This window comes from Dermacentor silvarum, chromosome 7, assembly GCF_013339745.2.
Source record: "Dermacentor silvarum isolate Dsil-2018 chromosome 7, BIME_Dsil_1.4, whole genome shotgun sequence".
NCBI classification, from domain to species: domain Eukaryota; kingdom Metazoa; phylum Arthropoda; class Arachnida; order Ixodida; family Ixodidae; genus Dermacentor; species Dermacentor silvarum.
This window is the reverse complement of record NC_051160.1, coordinates 115,956,267-115,977,870: the sequence shown is the minus strand read 5'-3', so window position 1 is coordinate 115,977,870 and position 21,604 is coordinate 115,956,267. Positions and strand designations below refer to the sequence as shown.

The 21,604-nt window shown below is 48.3% G+C and overlaps 1 protein-coding gene across 1 annotated transcript in view; it reads right to left on the bottom strand.

Annotated features, from left to right (window-relative positions):
• The window catches only part of LOC125946938 (epoxide hydrolase 2-like), a 31,058-nt gene extending 12,015 nt beyond the window's left edge, over nucleotides 1-19,043 (bottom strand). Inside the window, exons 1-2 of the mRNA XM_049671142.1 lie at nucleotides 18,936-19,043; nucleotides 13,349-13,526 (exon numbers count right to left, since the gene is read on the bottom strand). Coding sequence (XP_049527099.1) covers nucleotides 13,349-13,526; nucleotides 18,936-18,984 — 227 coding nt within the window. The 5' untranslated portion in view covers nucleotides 18,985-19,043. The remainder of the gene's footprint in view (nucleotides 1-13,348; nucleotides 13,527-18,935) is intronic.
• Nucleotides 19,044-21,604: the final 2,561 nt, after the last annotated feature.

The window sequence follows — 21,604 nt, the reverse complement described above, 5'->3', positions numbered from 1 at the left end:
TCCCATGTAGTGATCCTGCGGAAAGGATGAAGCAGAATCACACTCCAAGCATGATTTCACCCCACACAGTGGACAAAGTAAAGCCTCCGTTGGCTGAGCGATATCCACGTCGTCTTTATTCGAGACCAAACCTTCCACCAGATTTCTCCTCCACGCAGAAATTGCCCTTACGCGCGTCTGGATATCACGCCATCGGACACCTGTCATCGTTGAAGCACCGAATGCATTCACTGTTTCTTGTACGCGTGTCCCGCTGCTTGGTTTAAAGTCATGCGATTCTTCTATGAAGCCCGTTCCGCAGCCCTTGCATCACATAACCGCTTCGTTCGCGGTGGCACCTCGAATTTTCCAGAAAAAGGCTTATCATCGGAAGCGCGAGATGTAGCCACGTCTACTGCGGCCTCATCTAGAGATCGAGCATCCAGGATCCCAAGATGGGGCGCTATAACGTAAAATGATTCCAAAGTGTTTTGATTCCAATTTCTGCAATCAGCCTCCTCGATTGGCGAAAACATTTTTGGGCCACTCCCAAGTTCGCCTGTCAGTCACGTGACGTCGCGAAAACCACGATAGCCCCCCTTCTGATATAACGTGTACACACTGATTATGCATAATTAAACCACACAAAAGAAAAATAATCATTCCTGATTCGACGCCTTTTCATCATTAGCCCTCTGCTATTGGTCCAATGTTTTCTGGCTACGCCCACTTCGCCTGTCTGTCACGCGACCTCACAAAACCGCGAAAACTCACCACGTAAAAGTGACGTGTACGCGAAAAAAATGCATTAATATGCCGAACAAAACTGAAATTTTTTTTTGAATAGCCACAGACTGCCCCATTCCGAAAGGAATAGAAGATGGCGGCCCGCTGATCACTCAGGCGCTTACATGATAAACCTTTTTTTTTCGTGGCAGTAAAACGTTATCGAGCCCTTTCCGCATACATACGACATCGCTCTTCCAACTCTTCCTTCCTGAGGATCCGTTTTAGCGGCATACTTATCCTTCCGTTGCACGCCGCCGCGATTTTCGACCAGCCACCGCAAGCTAGGTAAGGCGAAGCGGACCAATCGGAGAAGCCGGCACCAACCTCTTCATGTGGTTATCTATTTTCACTGTGCTGGCTCGGCCCCATCGAATCCCGCTCCACTAGAGCGTGCTCCTTGTATCTTGTCAGTCAATTAGATAAGAAAATCCGCGGAGTTGGTTTTGAAAGCGGACAACGGTGACCTCCTATAAACGACGAGAGTGTTTGATTGGGTTGTTCAGACAACGCTGCGGGTCACCGCCCGATGCTTGCGTCGGTGGTTACGTAAATTTGACGTCAGGAGTTTGGAATCAAAACAGCTTGGAATCATTTTACGTTATAGCACCCATGGTGCTATACCCCGCTGACATTCATACCAGTAAAAGAAAGAGTGCCGCTACTACTTCCAGCGGTGACATGAAGCAGACTGCTTTCCCGCCAAGATTACAGACTGAAACCACCACCAGCTGGTGCTCTTTTCACAAGGAAGACAATGCACTTTCAGTAGCAGCGGATGAACCACCTACATTACGCGACCAAACCACTTCGCAACACACAGACTTTCTTCTGCATACAACACACCAACGAGCCGTTGCCTCTGCAGAAGCATTGCAGGCACCAAGCGCCGTGCCCTGCAATATGACAGTAGCGCCCATTCATTAAGGTGTCGTAGCAGCCTCGGAAGAGATTTCTGTGAAGCTGGCACAATGATTTTGCCACAAGGCAAGTATCCCAATAGCGAGCGTTGTACCACTTACCCACTGATTACCGCGTCAATTTTCAAACCAAATCAAAGGCGAATTTTGATGGAAACACTACCTCAGCAACTTCCATAGCAACCTCGGAAAGATCAACATCAACTACATCAACAACTTTAGCGCTCCCTTTGACGACTTCGACACAGACGACGAACAGCGTCACTGTAAACACAAATGCATTAACAAAAAATTCACCGACGGTTACGATACTCCCTAAAGCGAAATTCGAACGCAGCTCTATAAGCGTTTTTATTTGGCGTGTCAATATTAAATGCGAAACATTTGTTGGCGAACATTTGCCACTTCCAGAGTATCTATCTATCTATATAGCCATTTACATCTTGGTGCTCTCACGGTCGTTTCATTAACTTGGCATGTACCAAATTGGCATTGTATGATAAGAGTGTATGATGACCATAAATGATAGGTCTTGGCATGAATATCATGACACACGTGTCATGTAGGTCATGGAACAGCCGCCTATGTCTTGGTGCTCTCATGGTCATTCCGTTAACTTTGTAGGCTCCCCGCACACTGCTTCGCATAACATTAATTCCCACAGGGCGTGGGATCTGTTTCTTTTTTGTATTGTCACGAGCCTCGAGCCAGCTGGCTCTTGGAAGACGCGACCGTCGGGGCTGGCTCGAGCAGAGAAGGAGCGCGCGGTCTTCTTTCTTCTCTTGGTCTCGACCCACTCTTGCCCTCGACCCACTACCTACAGGTGGCAGTATTATGGTTATATAGGTACACGGTTTATATTAGAAAGGCGACGCTGCGCCTTGTCCCAATAAAGACGACGAGAGCTACTCTTTCTGGCGCCACATCGTAGCCATCGTCGCCGCACAGCCCGCTTTGCGCGGCACTACGCTTTTCTTTGCAAGCTTCCGTTCCATCAACGACGAGAGCGACTCTTCATCGCGGGGAAATCGTGCCACCAGTGTCAGCAGCGACAACACCCAAGGGAGCGTCACATCGAGCCTTACTCGATGTGAGTAAGGCTCGCCATCGGCTCTTGCAGGAGCAGTGATCCTCGTCACACACGCTGGTACCGCGGACTGACCACAGCAGCTGACGAGCGTAACCCTGAAACTTCGTAAAGTAGCAACAGTCTCCTCCTCCACCTACGCTCTTCCTCGCTTCTGCTCTCTTTCGCGCTCCCTCCTCGACCGTGGGGCCGCCTACATCGCTTGAGCGTAGCAGACGACCTTTCGCAGAGTGAATGCACGCATAGCAATGCGATGCGCTTTAAGCGTTCACGTTGGCGTTGCAGCTTTGAGTAACTTCGTGTATAGCGTAGGATATCTATAGGGACGGATATATATATATATATATATATATATATATAGAGAGAGAGAGAGAGAGAGAGAGAAATTCAGTGACGGCGGCTTCTTTTTCCTGTTTTGATAACTATCTTTATTATCTAGACGAGCGCTAACGCCGCACCATGACGACTCAGAATGTATCGCGTGCACTACATTTGTCAAGTGCGTGTCACATGATCTTGTTGCGAATGGTTATAAATAACACGTTTACGATCGAATGCCAACATCCTGGCCACCAGCAAACCATCAGTAACCTGAATAATCCGCGCCGTCCTTGCCACTTGAATTCGCGGCGCGTGTAAGCTATGACGCTCAAAATCTGGCAGAGGGCACGGACGCACCAGCCTTAGTGTCCTACAGCAAGTGCGTCTCAGAGACATAGTTGCCGTAAGAACTAATAGTTGAACGAACAAGCAAGCGAACGACTAAACGAACGAGGAAACGACTAAGCGAACGACGGCTAAACCAGCCAGTGAACGAGCAGGCGACCACACGCTTGCTTTGCTAGTGCTCCGCCTCCACATCGTAACCTCCACACACTTTAACGCTCCGGCGAATTAGCACGTACATGTAAGTCTCAAAGACCTATGCTGCTGTCGTTCGGCGACGAACGCACCCCGTGAGTTCGTTTCGGGAGAGCACGCACGCTTTTCATCGGTGCCTTTGTATCGGAAATCCACCGGGTGGCCGCCACCGACGAACATGAACAAAAGACGCAAGCAAAGCTATTAGCTCTAAAGAAGGCTAGTAAGTGAGCACAAAAGGCAGAGTTTCCTTCCTATGATAAATTTTCACGCTCGAGCCTCAAATGTAAAAAGGATTGAGCTGAATCGCAAAAGTTTCGTAGTCACGCTTTCACACGCAGCTTCGCGTGCCCGCGAACTTAAGCCTGTTGGCGTACAAAATCATTAACCTTGCCTTTGCTGAAACTATTTTGGTATCCGAAGGGGCAGCAGGTTATGGTGATGAAAAATGCCGCACAGCGACGTCGCACTTGCCGCAAAACTTAGTTCAAGGCGTTCGCAAACCAAAACAACACGAAAGAGCAACGGCGCTAACATGTGGTCCTCGCCTGTCGGTAGACGCTTCTCGGGCGAAAATGGCGATGGAGCGCTACTGTAAACTAGACTGCAAACAAACAAAGCCAGTGCCCGGCGGCATGACGGCCTATAGGTGATGACATTAGGCCAATAGCTACGCGGCGTCGGCATTGGACAGGGCATGCGAGGAGGAGGCGGCATTCATCAAAGCGTGTCGCTACTTTACGAAGCTTTAGGGGCTTTAGCGTAACCCTCCCCACCTCGCGACACCCTGCCCCCTTCCCCCTGGGAAGTGAAAATGAGATTACCTACTCCGTGGCGGAGGCGTGGCCATAGAGTTAGTATATATTAGCTCTATGGACGTGGCTGCCGTCAACTCGCGTGCGCAGGGCGTCTACCCCCCGCTACTCCTCTGCTTTCAGCCTCATGCTTTCTTTCACCTCCTGCTGCGCTCCGCATTCACGTTCGTCTTCCGCTGTGCTCGTTCGCTCGGTTACGAGGTTCTGCGCAGAGACGGGCACTTAGGAGCTGCGCTCTAAAATCATCCAACTCTTGCAAGCCATGAATAAGAGCTCCCAGTACACAATCACTGGCGCAAGACCTTTGGGCAAAACCAAGTCTATCCTAATCACCTTCATCAACGTGCAAGCGCTCCCGAAGCAGCTGAACTTCTGTGGGACTCTATATGCCTGTCACCCTTTCAAGGCGAAAGTGGAGGCATGTCACAACTGCTGGAAGGCAGGGCACAGAGTGGACGTGTTTCCGCACCCCAAGAGCAACTGCTGCCCGCGATGCGGAGTGGAGCACCAACTCGTCGAACCACCCACCTGTACCGCTAGGTGCATCCTCTGTGGAGAGGCGCACTTCATCGGGTCCAAGAAGTGTAAAGTGCGGTTTGACCGCACCGGCAACAACAAGTCTCCACCCGCCACCGGCAAAGTGGACCTGGTGACCGAGAAAAGTGTTAACCCCGACTCCACCCACCGACGCAGCTCCCGCAGTCCCACGAGGCTGTCCTCGGACCCCCAGCAGAAGACGGGCAGGGCCTCCCGTTCCAGAACGCAGTCCAGGTCCAGGTCTCGATCCACCACAGGGCGCGGCCGGAACCGGAGCTGCTCCATCTCCTACCCTCCTCTACCTGGGGCCGAGACTCAGTCCACGAAACAGGTGAGCTGGGGGCCGCGGTCTCCATCTCTCGTGCGGGAGAATAAGGAGCTCAGGGCTCAGCTTCAAAAACAAAGAGCCGAAATCGCCGAACTACGTGAACAAGTTCAATTACTGCTTAAGCGCGACATGCATACGCGTAGAACCGACTCCCCTAATACACCACCCCCCGCTAAGGCTCCCTCTGTCAGACCCCCAACCCCCCTCTGCACCGCAGGCATCTAACCCTCCACCGCGATCCCACGCAACGTCCCCCACCACGAACCCCCCCCCCCCCCCCCCCAGAAGCGCCGTGCGCAGACTGATGGCAGTGGACAAAGTTCGCAAAACGAATCTATTTCTATGACGGACTTGGCAAACGCTATCCAAAGCATGCAACAAAGCGTCATGGTCATGCAGAAAGACAATGCTGCTTGGATGGGAAACATAGCTAATAGACTCACGGCGCTCGAGCAACGGCAGGTCACCCAGGAAGCAACCGTGTCTCAAATACAAACTCAGCTCAATGGGCTGCTACCTTAAAATTCTACAGCCTCGGCCTCCGTAGCCGAATCCCTCCACAGTCATCGTCGTGGCAGTACACCTTAACGGGGCAGTGGTATGGCAGTGGAACTGCCGGAGTTACAGGGCTAAGCGCAGCAACTTCCAACTCCACCTACAGTCCCTGCCCACAAATCAAACACCCACAATCATAGCACTTCAGGAAACACAAGAGCCCGCGAAGCTCCTTAATTACACACCTTTCGAGACAGCCCATACCAATGTGGCTACCCCATCAGGGTAGCCACATTGGTACACCGAAATTATACAGCTGCGCTCCATGCACTTGAAATTCCGGACATTGATGGAGTGCTCGTAGAACTCCTTCCCCGATAGAGACACGACTCCAGTCTTTTTGTGCTCAACATCTACAGCCCTTCCCCCCCCCCCCCCCAAGGGCCCTGCGTCCCCGCTACTAACGGCGATACGCAAAACTTTAGACATCTGCAGAAGGAACCCATTAGTAATAGTGGGCGACTCCAACGCAAATCATACTAGCTGGGGATACAAAAAAAATTGCAGAAAAGGTACCACTCTCCGGACATTCACCCAAAGTGAGGGACTCTCGCTCCTCAACGATCTCAATTTTCCCAGAAGGATAGGCAACAGTGTCCAACGTAACGCAAACCCGGAGCTTACTCTCACTAAGCACATACCCAATGCTCAACACGCTAAACTCATTGGGCAATGACCACTTTATCCTCAGCACCCGTATCCCTACTCGCACGCTCTCTAAGACACAACGCCGCCAAGTCGCCATTACTGCCTGGTACAGGTTTCGCAAGATTAGAGCAACCGCACCTGAAACCATCGATAATCTGGACACGTGGGTGCAGCAGCTTCTCGGAGACGCCACAAAGGTTACATACCAGGCACCAACCACATCAGACAGTAGGCTGTTACACATGTGGGAGGCGCACAACAGTTTACAGAAACGCTGGCTAGCCAATAAGCACAATCGCAAACTTATTCCCAAGCCAGGCAAGCTGCTAGATTTCAAAAATCTACGGCCGATTTCACTCACCTCATGTCTGTAAGCTCTTCGAACATGTCATACTTTCTTAGAAAGACTCCAACACCATATGCAAACTCATATCTTCCCTCACACAATGATTGGCTTCTGTGGGAATCTATCCACGCAAGACGTCTAGCTTCAGCTCTCTGAAGAAGTCCTGCACCCCCGGCATGCGAAACGCACAAGAGCCATACTAGCACTTGACCTCACCAAAGGCCTTTGACAATGTGGAACATACCGCAGTGCTGAAGGCCTTATCCGATGTACACGCAGGCGGGAGAACTCACGCCTATGTCACAGCTTTCCTACAGGCCAGGACTGTGGTTCTGACTGTGGGAGAGCTGACAACAAATAAGCTCCAGCTGGGTAGTAGAGGCACACCGCAAGGATCAGTGCTGTCACCACTCCTCTTCAATCTCACTCTCATTCCCATGGCCAGACAGCTGGCGAACATTCTCAACCTCTCGCACTCCCTGTACGCAGACAATATTACCTTGTGGACCACCACAGGCAACACAGGCGACATGGAGGCTACCTTACAAGTAGGGGCCGATGTGGTGGCGGAGCGGGCTGTGGAAATAGGCCTCGCATTCTCCCCCACCAATTCGGCACTTCTTGTTCTCCACCCTCCGAGGAGTCGCATAGACCCAACTACAGTCCCAAGCATCCGTACCCTCATGGGGACGTGCTCCATTCCAGAGGTCACAAAGCTACGAATGCTTGGCATGGTCATGCAGAACAACGGCCAACATACGGCGACCGTAGCCACTCTCACCACCACAGCACACCACACTATGCGCATGATCAGGCGAATAGCCAATAGACACAATGGGATGCGAGAGCATGACCTGAGAAGGTTAGTGCAGGTCTTTGTCATGTGCAGAGTAGCATACTCGCTCCCATATTTACATCTCACCAGAGCGGAAAAGGAAAAAGCGGATGCCCTTATACGCCAAGCGTATAAGACAGCGCTTAACCTCCCCAGGAACACGCTAAATGAGCGCCTCCTTCGCATGAGGGTACATAGCACACTTGATGAGCTCACGGAAGCCCACCGCACAGCCCAAATCGAGAGGTTGCCCTCTACCACCACAGGACGGCACATCCTGGGAAAACTAGGACTAACCCCGACCTCTGAGGAAGATCAGACACGTTCCTTACCATTAGACATACCGAACTGCCTCACTATCCTCCCCCTGCCTAAAAACATGCACTCCGTGCATCACGAGGCGCGCAGGCAGGCCAGGAGAAAAACCGTCTACAAGCAACACCACCACGACCGCCTCACGTTGCGTGTCGACTCCGCTAGCTACCCACACAAGCCGGCCTATGCTGTTAGTGTAGTGTCACATCAGCCTCGTTACACCACAGCAGCCACAATACAGGCACGCACGTCCCTAGAGGCGGAGGAGGCTGCCATAGATCTGGCCATATCCACCACTGCTGCCGAGGTTATTCTTAGCGACTCCAAAACTGCAATCCGCAACTACTCCAAAGGCCGAGTTCATGAACCGGCAAGGAAAAATCTCAATCGTCAGACCCCCCTCAGACCAATTACGCTTATCTGGGTGCCCGCACACGCGGGCCAACCAGCCAACGAGATGGCCCATTCCGTCGCTCGAGTAGCCGTCAACCGAGCCACGCCGTCCGATGACCTGGATAACGCCAGAGACCGATTGGTAGCACATCATGAGATCACCTTCCACTACCACGAAATGCGGTTAACATATTCTCCCCCACACAAATCTTTAACCGAATTCCAGCAAACTACGTGGCGCCAGCTCCAGGCTCAAACCTCCCTCTCTCCAGCTTTTCTCGCCCTGGTTCATCCAGGTTTATATCGACAGGAATGCACGCTCTGCGGCGCACCTAGAGCTAACTTTGAGCACATAATGTTCCTATGCCCTGAGCTCCAGCCGCCCGCTGAATGGCAACTCACCGACGTCGAGGGATGGGAGACCGCGGTGTCTAGCTCCAACCCAGCCGACCAAATACGGCTGGTGGACTGGGCTTTGAGGGTCGTCGAGGGCCACAAACTTCCGGCCACCCTACGCGCTCGTGAGCCCCCTCACAAGTAGTTTTGTTACATAAGGCTCACGAACAATAAATGTTTACCACCACCCACCACCTCTAAAAGCGCAAGCAAAGAAACCCAAACGCGAGCCAAGTACGTCGTATTCCGAGAAAAGAACGTCACCAAGGATCTTTAAAACACCACCAGTCAATTGACTGACTTCGCCTATTCCGGGCACAATTGTGTCGACATCGCATGCGACGGCAAAGAGGACGAAGCGCATGTGTCTTTGGTGTGTCTGAAAGGAGAGGAAGGTGAAATGTCGTGGCAGTGTTCGCGCGACCTTGTTTGCCTACGCCCGCAACCTTCTGGTCTCGTCACACAGAAACACACACACCCTCACGCACGCGCGCATGCACGAATGAACCCACGCATGCGCACACACACACACACACATAATCTTTCCGAATAATAAGTGGTGTGCTCAGTTGCACCATGTCATATGGTGCAACTACATATATGGCCGTATCAAAGAAACTGTGGTTGTTAAGTCACCAACTGGAGCATGCCACGAGCGAAACAAATTTTTAGGGGCGAAGCTCCTTATAGCGGCACCCGTTCCGTCCCCGTCGTCGTAGTAGTAGTGTGTAACCAGTAGTGTGTAACCAGTCTGAGAAAAATGAGAAAAAAAATTCCGAAGTTGTGTCCGTAGCGCGGAATCGAACCAGGGACCCCTCGCTTCCGAGCGCGCGGCGTTAGCCCACTACGCCACGAAGCGGACATGGATACACGCACCACGATGGCAATAAGTACCCAACATTAACGAAAGGCCGCGTTTCTAGCGCGTTTCTAACGCGTTTGTGCTAGCGCGTTACGGCCCGTGTAAGAAGCTGGTGTAAGACGCTGTGGCCTCTCCGCCTTACCTTCAACGCGTTTCGAACGCGCTGCCCAAAGCGGTGGCAAGTCAAGTTCAAGTCGAGGAGCGTTTATGAATACGGGGGGTATACTCTCTCAGCAGTCATGTGATGGCGTCGGCAAACGCGGTGCACGTTCCGGCATGTGTAAATGGCTGCGTAAGACGCTGTGGCCTCTCCCCCTTACTAGAGAGTACTGCACGTTTCTAACGCGTTTGTGCTAGCGTCCCCTTAAGCCCTCCGGAGCTTCGCCCACTCATCATCATTCACCCCGTGGATATGCTGTGATTTTTATTTTGTATGCCCTGAACTGCCAGTCGCGAGGTCATTTTACGTGTATTCGTGGGCTGCTTTCACGCTCGCAAAAACACGATTATGTAGCACGTATTGAGCCACGGAAAACTGTAGCGGGAGTTTATCATGTTGCTGTACAATTTTCTCATTGACACTGTTGCTCTATAACGGTATAGCGTTAAGGGCCCCGGGTCGCAAAAACTCCGGCGTTGGCGTGGGTCACGGAGAAAGAATAACAGGAGGCGAAACTCGGGGCCGGCGCCAGCGCGAGCACTGGTCGTGATAATGTCACGCTGGGAGAGGAGGAGACGCGCTGGTGGTGAACATGGTGAACGTCGGCGCAGCGCCCCTTGCGGCGACGGAAGGAACTACTTCCCTCGCGGTCGCAGCGGCGCGCGCATGGCCGCGGTAGCCGCGGTCTCCGACGGCGCCCGGCGTCGTCTGCTACTGTCGGATACCGCCGAAAACGTTTTGCTCCAGCGCGGTTTGCAATCCGGGGATAGAAGACCTGTAGACCGTGTTAGTAGGATATTTTTTATAGATTATTATTTAGGATCACATGCTATTTATGTGGCAATAAGACCAAGAAACTTGAAAGATCAGACGATCTGCGATAGTAGCCAAGGCGGCGCACTGGCATCAAGCCGTCGCGTGCGAGCAGACGACAAGAGCCAACGGAGGCGTTGCAAGAGCGCGCTCGCCGCGCCACGGATCCGCTGCATCGCTTCGACAAACCATCACGTGACCATACGTTATGCGTCCGGCGTTCTGTAGGGGCCGCTGTTACGACGTCCGCCGCCGCATGGTACGTCCTGTGCTCCTGTGGGACATTATGACGACACGGGAAGGAGCCGAGTTTCGCCTCCTGTATTCTTTCTCCGTGGCGTGGGTGCAGGCGCGAGGGCAAGGTTGGCACACATAATTATCCCGAACCACCGCGACTGCGCAGGCCCTCCACGTGGCGCAAGGCGTTAGTTAACAAAAATGTATTTCTCAAAGTAAAATCCGTAGAAAAAAATTGTGAAGTACGACTTACCCACAATCTACAGACGTGATAGCGCCGGATTTTAATTCAAATATACGCGAAAACATAATTCTTTTACGCCGAAACTCAAACACAAACCACTTTTCCAGCATTTCTACAATTCATACAGCGGCCTGCCGCGGGATACTTCCTTGCAACAGCACCATCCAGATGGCCAAAAAAGCTGCAGTGGCCGGGAAGCCTGATAAGCAGCCAGGATCTTTGAATGCTATCGTGTTCCACTCTTAAAGGCGAAGCTTCAGCGTCCTCCAAATTTTTTTGAGAAGTGGAGAAGTGGAATTAAATAAGGCTAATATTGTAATTAGGCGGAATGCAAAAAATTATCTGAGTATCTCCAAGCAGCGGCAAACAAATTACCTTGGTTCTGTCCAGCTACGTGGCATCTGCATATTTTTAAAGTTTAGCTGAAGTTACGTGGGACACCTTGTATATACACATTCATACCATTATGATAAATACCCAGGTAAAGAAACCACCGCATAGGCATCACGTCTTTCAAGTCATGATATACATGCCATTACATGCATGTGACGTCATTCATGACATTTCATTTATGTTATGCATAAATATCATTCGATGAATATTCTATATATGTCGTTTCCGACGTTACTTGTGCCGAAATTTAAAAATCATGCGCCATTCCTCTGTTGTGAGGGTGGATTACCAGCGAAGCAGTTAAGCACACGGCGTAGAGGTGACACAGATTTTAGATCAAAGGTATGAGCAAATTTTATTTCTCTTGAGCGGCGACGGCGGTCATCCTGAAGAAAGACACATGCACACACGCTTTTATTTTGATCGGTGGTCTTTATCGACGCCATACATTCACGTGGAAGACTACCTCGGGGAGCCGGAGGAAACTAGATATAGGCGTGGGAGCACCACGTCGGGAGGGCGGAAGGAAACTAAGCACGCAAGCGCTTGGAATGACGACAAAGAGAGGGCGGTACGAGCGTACACGTGGACGGCGCAGGTCGCACAGCGGAAAATCTTTGATAAACCTTTATTATCTACCCGAGAGTACTGATTTTCAAAATGGTGCCTATTGATACCTAATCTACTGAAAATGCATATCCAAGTGATGAAACGTATAACCTTTTGCATATAATGAAATGATCTTGCATTAAATTCGGGGGCTGAGTCTTTGCACGCGCAGATCTGCATGTTGACGGACACGAAAAATGCATAGAACCTTAGTCATAGACAGCTTCGTTACAAAATGTGCGAGAGCCAGCTACGTGAACAGAAGCAAAGTAATGTTGTTTGGCGTCGCTTGGGACAAGGCAGACTTTGCAGGATGGTCACATGCGGCGGCCGATGTGGCGCGTCGTACGACGGATCGCACGCAAGATCGCATCGTGTGTCTCGCCCTTTATGCGAAAGCATTACATGCCCCATTACGCGAAAATCCCTCGTAGTCGGAGCCGTGACCGAATTATGGTACCAAAAATGGGCGATGGCGCAAATACTGAAAAAAAAAACCGTCAAAAATGCTCCAATGAACGTCAAATTTCTCAGAGAGGTTCCTATAAATAAAGTGAATTAATACCCTTGAAAAGATAACTTGGGTCTGGATGGGAATCCAACCCGGGTCTTCGGCGTGCGAGACGAGCACTCTTTGCCGACGCCTCGGCGGCTTAGTAGGTGTGCGTGACTAAAGGTGTGCCTTGTGCGTGCGTCATTGCACACGTTACGTCGCAGCCATCTGGCTTACTGAACGTGTGGCCTATTGCGTACGTCGTCGGGCACGTGATGACGCAGCCAATGGGGAGGAGGTTGTGCCACGTTTGTAAAATAAAAAGCACCAATGTCCAATTGAACGCTGCGGAGCGGTCCGTCGAGTTGTGAACTCCACGCGGGCAAACGAGCGCATTAAGACGCCTGGCGCATTTTGATTTGGCCTTACTGAGGCACAGTTAGAACGCAGGTGAGACCTTGGGCGGACAGGGCACATTCGGAAGAAAACATTTCACCAAAGGGACTGCAATGCTTTCGCATTCCCATACGTCAGCAGTCTTAAGTGTGTTTGCCGAATCTTTTCAATCGTGCCCAGCACGTTAGCGATGCTGTGACTAGAAAACCTAATCGCGACTTCATGCAAAGGAGCAAATGCTTGTTGACTAAGAGCCATCACGGCTGGTACAGGTAAGTTACATCACTTTCTCTAAACAAATACAGCTGCGGAGAGAGATTGATAACTGCAATGCTCTCACCAGCTCTTCCTTATTTGTGCCAGGCTTCGCCCCTGCTGCTTATAAAAGGCCATTGGGTGCACTCCATTGATGATGATGAGACCGTCTATTAACTTTTCATGCAAGGTTGCGAAGCACAAGGCAGCCATTCCACCCCAATCGTGTCCGACAAGGACAATATCTCTCTTGGTCGCCATCGCTGCAGTCGAGAAGAAAAAAAAAAACCTTATGCCTTACGGAAGAGTCAGATGATCACACGTGGTCATTATAAACGGGCACGAGTAGTAAGTGCTTTAGCATGCAACCGGCTACATGTACGCCCGCGTAATTCTCGTTATTTCATTAAAAAAACTTTTTTCTCTCACATTGCCTCTAACACACGTAAAAATGAAAGTCCTAATGAAACCTAATGAACGATTTTTTTAGTATATCCGAATGCACATCAGGCTTATTTGACATTCAAATATTTTAGAACACAAAAGTTTACTGAAAAGGTTATTTTCCTCGGCACAAATAAAAAATTCGTCGGCCCTTCCAGTCCGTGAAGATGGTTAACCAGCGAAGCTGAAACATACGGCCCCGATTTTTATCACTGGGTTCATCTCGAGGGTTCATTAAAGTATTTCTTAATTATGAGGTTAGACACACGTTTGGCTGCAACGGAGAGAACGATGACACTGACGACGGTGTCCGCAGTTCACCGTCGTCGCTTGCATTCGATGTCTCGTTTTTCCTCGGCGGCGTGGTTAGCAGCATTCGCCTATCATTGGCGCTTGCGATTCTTCGAAATTAAATTGCTTCGAAATTAAATCTGTCCACCACCTAAGACACTGAATGGCTCATGCCCTCTTAAGCAATTGCCTGGGCCTCCGTAAACACGGCCTCCTCATTACGACGACAGAAGAGAAGTGAAATTCTATGCTGGAATGATTAGCGGCAACGCAGCCATCTGTGGAAGAAGACGACGAACGCGGGAGCTGTGCCACGAGCGCGTGCCATGCACGAGCATGAGCGCAAACCAAAGGATGCGATCGAGCCAGCTGCGGAAGAAGACGACGACGCTCGATCCAATGCTGATGATGAAAATTTTGTGCGTACATCGACATCACCGAAATCTGTGACTTACAACAAGCTTCGCCTGAAAATAGATTTTTAAAAAACGCCCAGACGCTCGGAGCGACAGAGGACTTCACTCCGGACAGCAACTGAGAGAATAGAGGCGCTAACGCTGCGCCACCGCTTAGCTAGCCGAACAAATTTTTACTGTTTCGACTTGCGCCGCAGTATATTTATTGATTTCAGCTTTTGATTAAGCTGATTCTTGTGCATTTTACGTACATTGTGCTCCAACCTTTCGTGCTATAACGTAAGCCTAGAACCACTTCTAAACGTCGCTTTCGTTAGAATAGCAAGCCCTCCCCCGGGCTAGCACGGATTGCCGCCAAGGTGTGCTACGGCTCGTAGATTAGCCCGCTCGTTTGTGCGGAATTCAACCAACACATTTGATGATGGGAAAGTATGCGTGTAAGATAGGCTGCTCTGTGTACGTATTCTAACGACTGAATCCTGAATTAGCGCGAAGCTTCACGAAACACGGTTGCGGAAGAGGTTTCTCCTTATGGTTCCGCCGTATCTTTAAGACGACAAAGTGGATTGTTTGCGCGTACGTCCGACGTACATTTAGACACCTCATTTTTTTTTCTGAGGGGGGCGGGTCAATCTTTTGCTTGAATAGGCATACGACAAACAAGAACTAACATACAGCATGATGTAGGCTGTAGCAAGCACTATACTTTGAGCCTTGCTTTTGAAAGTGAACTGCTGCATTCTCGAGCATTTCGCAGGCACATAGGACAGACAAAAAGTGCCACGAAGAGTGAAAACACTAAGTAAACCTATAGCCCCGTTTACATGAATGCGACAGTGGCGCATCACATTTCCAAGCGCATTTGGGAAAGGCAATGCGATGCCGTTTAGATGAAGCGCATTAACTCTCGCGAGAACGTAGCGCAACAAGAATGACTAGAGTGGCTAGAGCCGTGGAGATGGCGCAGTGGCCACTGTCAGGTCGGTGACACGGGGCACGGTGGTATTCACAATTAACTTGCTCGGACGGTGTCGTTAGAGGCCCCCCTCGGCTCTCGCTTGCTTCTCGGTAGCGTCTTCGCGGTTGTCATCGAAGGTCTTCTTAGGCGCCCCCGCCTCCGCTCTCGACGATCCCGCGTTTACATGCTCCGCGTGTGTCGACTCGCGCCCGTAAATCTGCCCTCGCCTGGCGCATTAATGTGATGCGCCTTCCTAGCGCATTACCGCTGTTTACATGAATGCGAACACTGTCTCATTCATGTAAACGCGGCTTATGACAAAAAATAAAAATACAGATAGCCTACATTGCGCAAATATCTCACATTGTGGATTTCGCTCCAGAAGACCATTGCAATAATATTCATCGCATTACTGTCATTATATTATCACCATCATCATATTTATGTTCACTGCATCATGAACACCTCTCTCAGCCATCTCCAATTACCCCTGTCTTACGCCAGCTGACTTCATCTGAAATGTTATAATTGAAAGTTTTATAATTTCATCACAGAACCCAACTCCCTGCCGGAGACTACCGAATATCTGCAACCCCTCACCCCCTCTACACACTACATGGCCAGACCAACTTCATTTCTACCTCTTATTCTCAACAAGAATGTCGGATAGCCCCATCCTTGCTCTTTAATTCCCACCGCCATCCTCCTGCCTCTTAACATTACGCCTAATATCTTTTATTCTATCGCTAATAGCGTGCGCTTAACGTCTCCTATAGCTCCTTTGTTATTATAGGCAGGGCAGTGCACATATCTCTTCTTTGTATCCACGCACGTATGGCTTACAAGTCCCTTCTTTGTTCGCGTTGTTTTACCGCTGTCATGCCTACGCTTACACAGTTAACCAATTAAATCAGACCAAATTTTGTTAATCTCCAAATTTATGTGCCATATGTTAGTACCGGTATAATGCTATGATTAAAAATTTCAAGGATAGCGAAACTGCCCGTTATGACTTGGTAATGCTAGCCTAGGCTCTTCCTACTCATTTTTATGACTTTGTACGAATTCATTTCTCGTAAATTTATCCGAAATAATCAGGGTTCCATGTTGGTCCCCGATGCTATTTGCCGACACAAAATGTGAATATTGTTTTACTTCAAGCGAGGCACTAATGCTGAATTCTTTCCTGCACCACATTTATAAAGAACAGTGGTGTCGCAGGCGCGAAAGCATGACGGTCTACGATGAGTACCGCCTGTATTACATGTGATATATCGTTTCAACGCTGACGTAGTACAGCCCGCCTTTCATCATAATACAAAACAAAAATTTATTTGTTTGAATAAAAAAAAAGAAATGCATGTGGATATCTTTATTGAAGTTTCCAAAAGAACAGCTGACAGGAGATATGTGTTCCCGTTACTGTAAAAGTGCCATTTACTAGGGAGCGTTGCATGTAGGCTCCCTATCATTTATGGGCACGTAGTGCCATCTGTATGCATGCTTGTCACTTGAAGGAAACAGCTGTGCACGGCAAAGCAGGGCCTCCTCGATTGCCATATCTCCTGAGGATTCCCGTAGGTGTGAGCCGGCGGTTGCGAGTGATGCGAATCTTGGAAGAACTCTGTGGCCGTTTGAGTGTGATGTGGTCTTAAACTATATCATATTCTGACATAAAAGACGCATTGCGGCATATGTAAATAGCATTGATAAATGTATGTCGATTGAATGGTTGTATTTAGGCGTGACGTCATGAAATGCTGCGTATTTTTGCACACATTGGTTCAGATCGTGGTTTTGGCCCGTAAAACCCCATAATTTATATTAATTTTTTCCCTTTTCTTCGCAGCAAAACTGTTTTTTCGTCATATAAATGCCTTCTTTTATCTGTGACAATAAATGTGACATTATTTGTGACAGATATGGGACGCGTTTTTCTATCGAAAGTAAATCGTTCATGGGAAAGTTGGTGTATGTGTAATGACATGTGTCGTAAGCTGTTTGTGCACGAGCTTCTTGAAAGATGCAATGCAATCTTTTTTCTACTAAGTGTCTTTCCAACGTAACTATTGCCAAGCGCTGCCTTTTACTATGCGTCACACTGTCACTCCAAGTCTGCAGCCAGTGGCAGTGATTCATTGTCGTAGCCAGAAATCGTAGCCAGTTTAATCAAATACATTTTAAGATTGCCGTTTTAATTGTTCTTAATTGTTGAACTATACAATTGGTGATTGCCGAGAACAGTTAACTTAGATGCTCCACTAAATATAATTTTAAGTTCTCAGAAACGATCTGGCTTTCAATATTACCACCGTATTACCGCTACAAATCACTGAAGATGCGTGTACGTAGACTAAACTACTATTCAGTGGCACAATGTAGTCCTCACATTACTCGTTAGTGGGCACGCAACGGTGCACTAATAACCTTGACAGAATAACGAGAGTAGTAATGCAACAAAATTTCCTCACCTGCTAAAACATTCTGTTTTGTTCTTCACTACATCCGCGATAAGCAAAACTTCAAATTGTCCATGTGTGCCACCGCGTCCTAAAGTTCTTCTATTGACTCGACCAGTAGGATTAGCATGCTATTAGCCAACACAGAAATATTTATGGCGATTAGGTGTAGCAGCTATACAAGATAATTTTAATATTTATCTGGGCATTTTGGGACTAAGCGTCATTTTCAAATGTTCACATCACTGCCAGTTTTTGTCTGAGCAGAATTGTAAACTCTTTAACTAATGAGATCAAGACGCACAAAGAAACAAAAACGTATTTTTAAATAGGGCTTTATTGACGACTGGGCTTTTTGATACGGTTTAGGCGAATTATCAAGTCTGTTAAGTTTCGTTTCAGCGTTAAAACTGTTGCATCTGTCAACAGAAGTGATAACGGATAAACTAGCAAAAGATGACGTGATAAAGACCTCGCACAAGAAAAAAGGGCTTAGCCTAATTGACAGCATAACATACCATGAATTTATTGGCGATGGCACTTGAAATGACATGCCTGCAAATTTAAAGCTGGAACATACATCTCGGCAAACTATTCGAAAATGTTTGTCAATCACATGTGCCTGGTGTAAGTGGTGTTGAACTGTTCGTGGTTTGTACGAGTCTGCTTGTGCCCGGATATCTTTGATGTTTATACAATTTTCCAGCTTCACCTAAATGCGTACTACGTCCTTGTTCGACGTTAGCGCTGTAAACTGTGTGATGATTCTCCCAAAACAGTCGGACAGTGTAGGAATTACGCAATTTGACCCTTACACCTGGGCATATATTGTGGTATCAAAACAGTGGTTATGAATAAATATTTCATCGCGACTTCTAAACTTGCTTAATTATTATGTTTTCTAGTTGCAAGTGATTCGCATCAGCCAAGTGAAACTACAAAAGACCACATTTAATTTTGCATTGTATGACACAGTAAACGTTTCTTTTTCTCGGTAAATGCATTTTCAACCCTGTCTAAAGTTCATTATTAGTCCGCCGATGAGGCGAGTACAGAGAAATTGAGTCTGGCATGTGTGAAGCTTTACACAAGGCTTCTACTCACTCAAAATTTGGATGAATTCTCTCAGATCTTCTATCACATTTGTCATCATGTAGTCCTCTGGGTTTTTGGGCTTCGTAGTAAGGCCATATCCACGCAAATCTGGAGCCACGACGCTGGAATCAACGAAAACATAATGTAGAAGCGATATAACTGTAGAAGTAGCTACACCAGTCAAGCTTTGGAACACGCGAAGTAATTTAAAAGTCAAAGCGAGAGTCAAGTACTATGAGAGCAAATTATGGCCGACAAAGCAATTCAATTTCGGGAGGCAAGTAATAAACACCTTCAAAAAGAAATTACATTTGGATAATCTTTCTTTTCAAACAAGAAGAGCGAAACACTAATCACATGTTTCTGTGATAAACCGTGCTCAGTCGCTTTTGGAACGCTCACTTATGCCACCGTCTCTCACTGCTGTATGATGAAGCGGGTTCTGAAAATTACCTTTTATGCTGCAAAGGATACCTTGATTTACCATACACCTGAGCTCTTCACGCCTGAAAAAGGCATACTTATGTGTATTTACTTTGGTTTCTCATCACTTCCTTGTTTTCGCCCGTCCGTTCACTTTGCACTAAATAAGTCAGTTTAACATTTCTTCTCTTGATGTTTCTATGGCGTAGTGTTTTTACATTGCTGCTCTTTGGTCCTTCTTGTCCATTTTGAATTGTTCCGCTTGTTTACCTTCAGCGCATTACCTTGCATGGCGAGAATTGGGGTGCACAAACTGATGAACTGTATATTATAACGTGTTAGAACCTTCTTTATAAAGTGTAAATGGGTTGAGACTTTATTGTGCACAGTTTAACCCTGCATCTTTAGAGCGTTCTTCTGCTCGACTCTGTTTCAACTGTCGAAATTGGATAGCAACGCAGCTAACTAAAGCAGTAACTTTTGCTGCCATCCTCGGCGAATACGGGGCTAAAATATTGTCGCCAGCCGCTCCGCAGCGAATACACAAATGCACTAGATTGAAGAACCGTCTTTCAAGCAACTCGTCGTCGCCGTATAGGAATCACAGAGGCGCGTTTGCGAAGCGCAGTGCCTCCTTCATTAGAAAGGCTGGGCGTATGCTTCATATGTCGGTTGTCTATACTCCGTTTCATACATCAGGTGCAACCCCGTGGGGCTAGATATACTTTCTGCAGAGGATGCATTCGCCGTTTAGAAATGGATCGGGGACTATTGACCGACTTTTGTGAAAATGTTGTTTATATAAGCTCATATGTGAACCAAAAGATGAGTTTACACTTAGAGGCAAACAAACCATGTACTCATACGGCTGCTAACACGCTATTTTAGATCAGCTTACTTTTTGCTGTTCTTTATTTGCAGCCAGTCGCGGCAGCCTCACGTGCAAGCTCGTGCGACTAAACGCTGCTGGCGCGCAGCGAAGCATAGATGGAACGCGTGGAGTGATAAATTTCGGCGACCGTACATTTTGCGTAGCTTCCACACCATTGACGTGATGTAGGAAACGGAGTATAAAAACAACTCCTCGTCGAGGCTTGCTTGAGAATTGCGGCAGCTGATCTCTAGCTGTGTGGCATGGTGACGCGCCGCTGTAGGACTCTTTTCTATGAAGTTTCTGATAAGAACTTTGCTTAACTAAGGTTTCAATATAGCTCCAATATTTTTTTTACTAAATGGAAAGCTGCATTTTTTTCGTGGCACGTGACAGCATCGAGGTAAGCCTTCTTGTCATTGTGTATATTTTAAAAGCTTGCTCGCGTAGAAGAAGAATAAGGAGAAGAACAAAACTTTATTTGTACAAAAGATTTCGTTGCCCCTAAAACGGGCAATTCGCGTGGTCGGGCCCTATTCCAAGGCACCGCTAGCCCACGCCATCCTTTCTGCCCTCAGGACCAGCCTGAGCTGGTCCCCGAGGGCAGAGCTGGACAGCAATGCCTCCCCCGCTCTCTCTCGTGTTATTCTCATCTTGCTCTTCTGTGTGAGCCGTGCATTCCGTAATGTGATAGAGCGTAGGTGTGCTCCCACACCATGGGCATATGTCTTGTAGGCTGTGGGTAGTGTATATGGGGTCGATGGAGGTTTGTATATGTATTCGTTTGTACCCTACGCAACGTCGCAGAGTCCACGGCTGAAAGGATCTTGTACGGTGCTGAATAGAGTCTTCTCAATTTCCTGTAGTATTGCAAGATTGATTTATAACTGGGATCGATGGGTGTCGGGTCCTCTACGATGTTGCAGAGGCACTCAGTAATTAGTGGAAAACCTCGAGCCACCTCATCTGCACATAGCGGTTCCCAGTAACACCGTCGTGTCCAGGGGCCCAGGTTATTGTTTGGGTATACTGACGTTGAGTCTCTGCTGATTTTTCAGTAGTATCCGGTGTGCCTTCGCGCCGACCTTCCCCCTGATAGTTCGTACATGCGGCCTGAGAATCTGTGATTATTGTCAGTGGAGCGTTGCGCTCCATGCCTTCCTTTATAGCTAAGGCAACCCTTATAAAAATGACTATTGAACTGTTGTTGGCATATGTTGAGGAATTGGTTGACACAATATCCTTTCAATAATGTCTCAATAGTTATTGAACGTACACAACAATACTCAACAATAAAGTTGTTGAGCTCTTCACAACGTAAAGTCATTGACTAATTGTTGTTGACATATTGTTGACTAAACGTTGAGTACTTGAGAATTGTTGA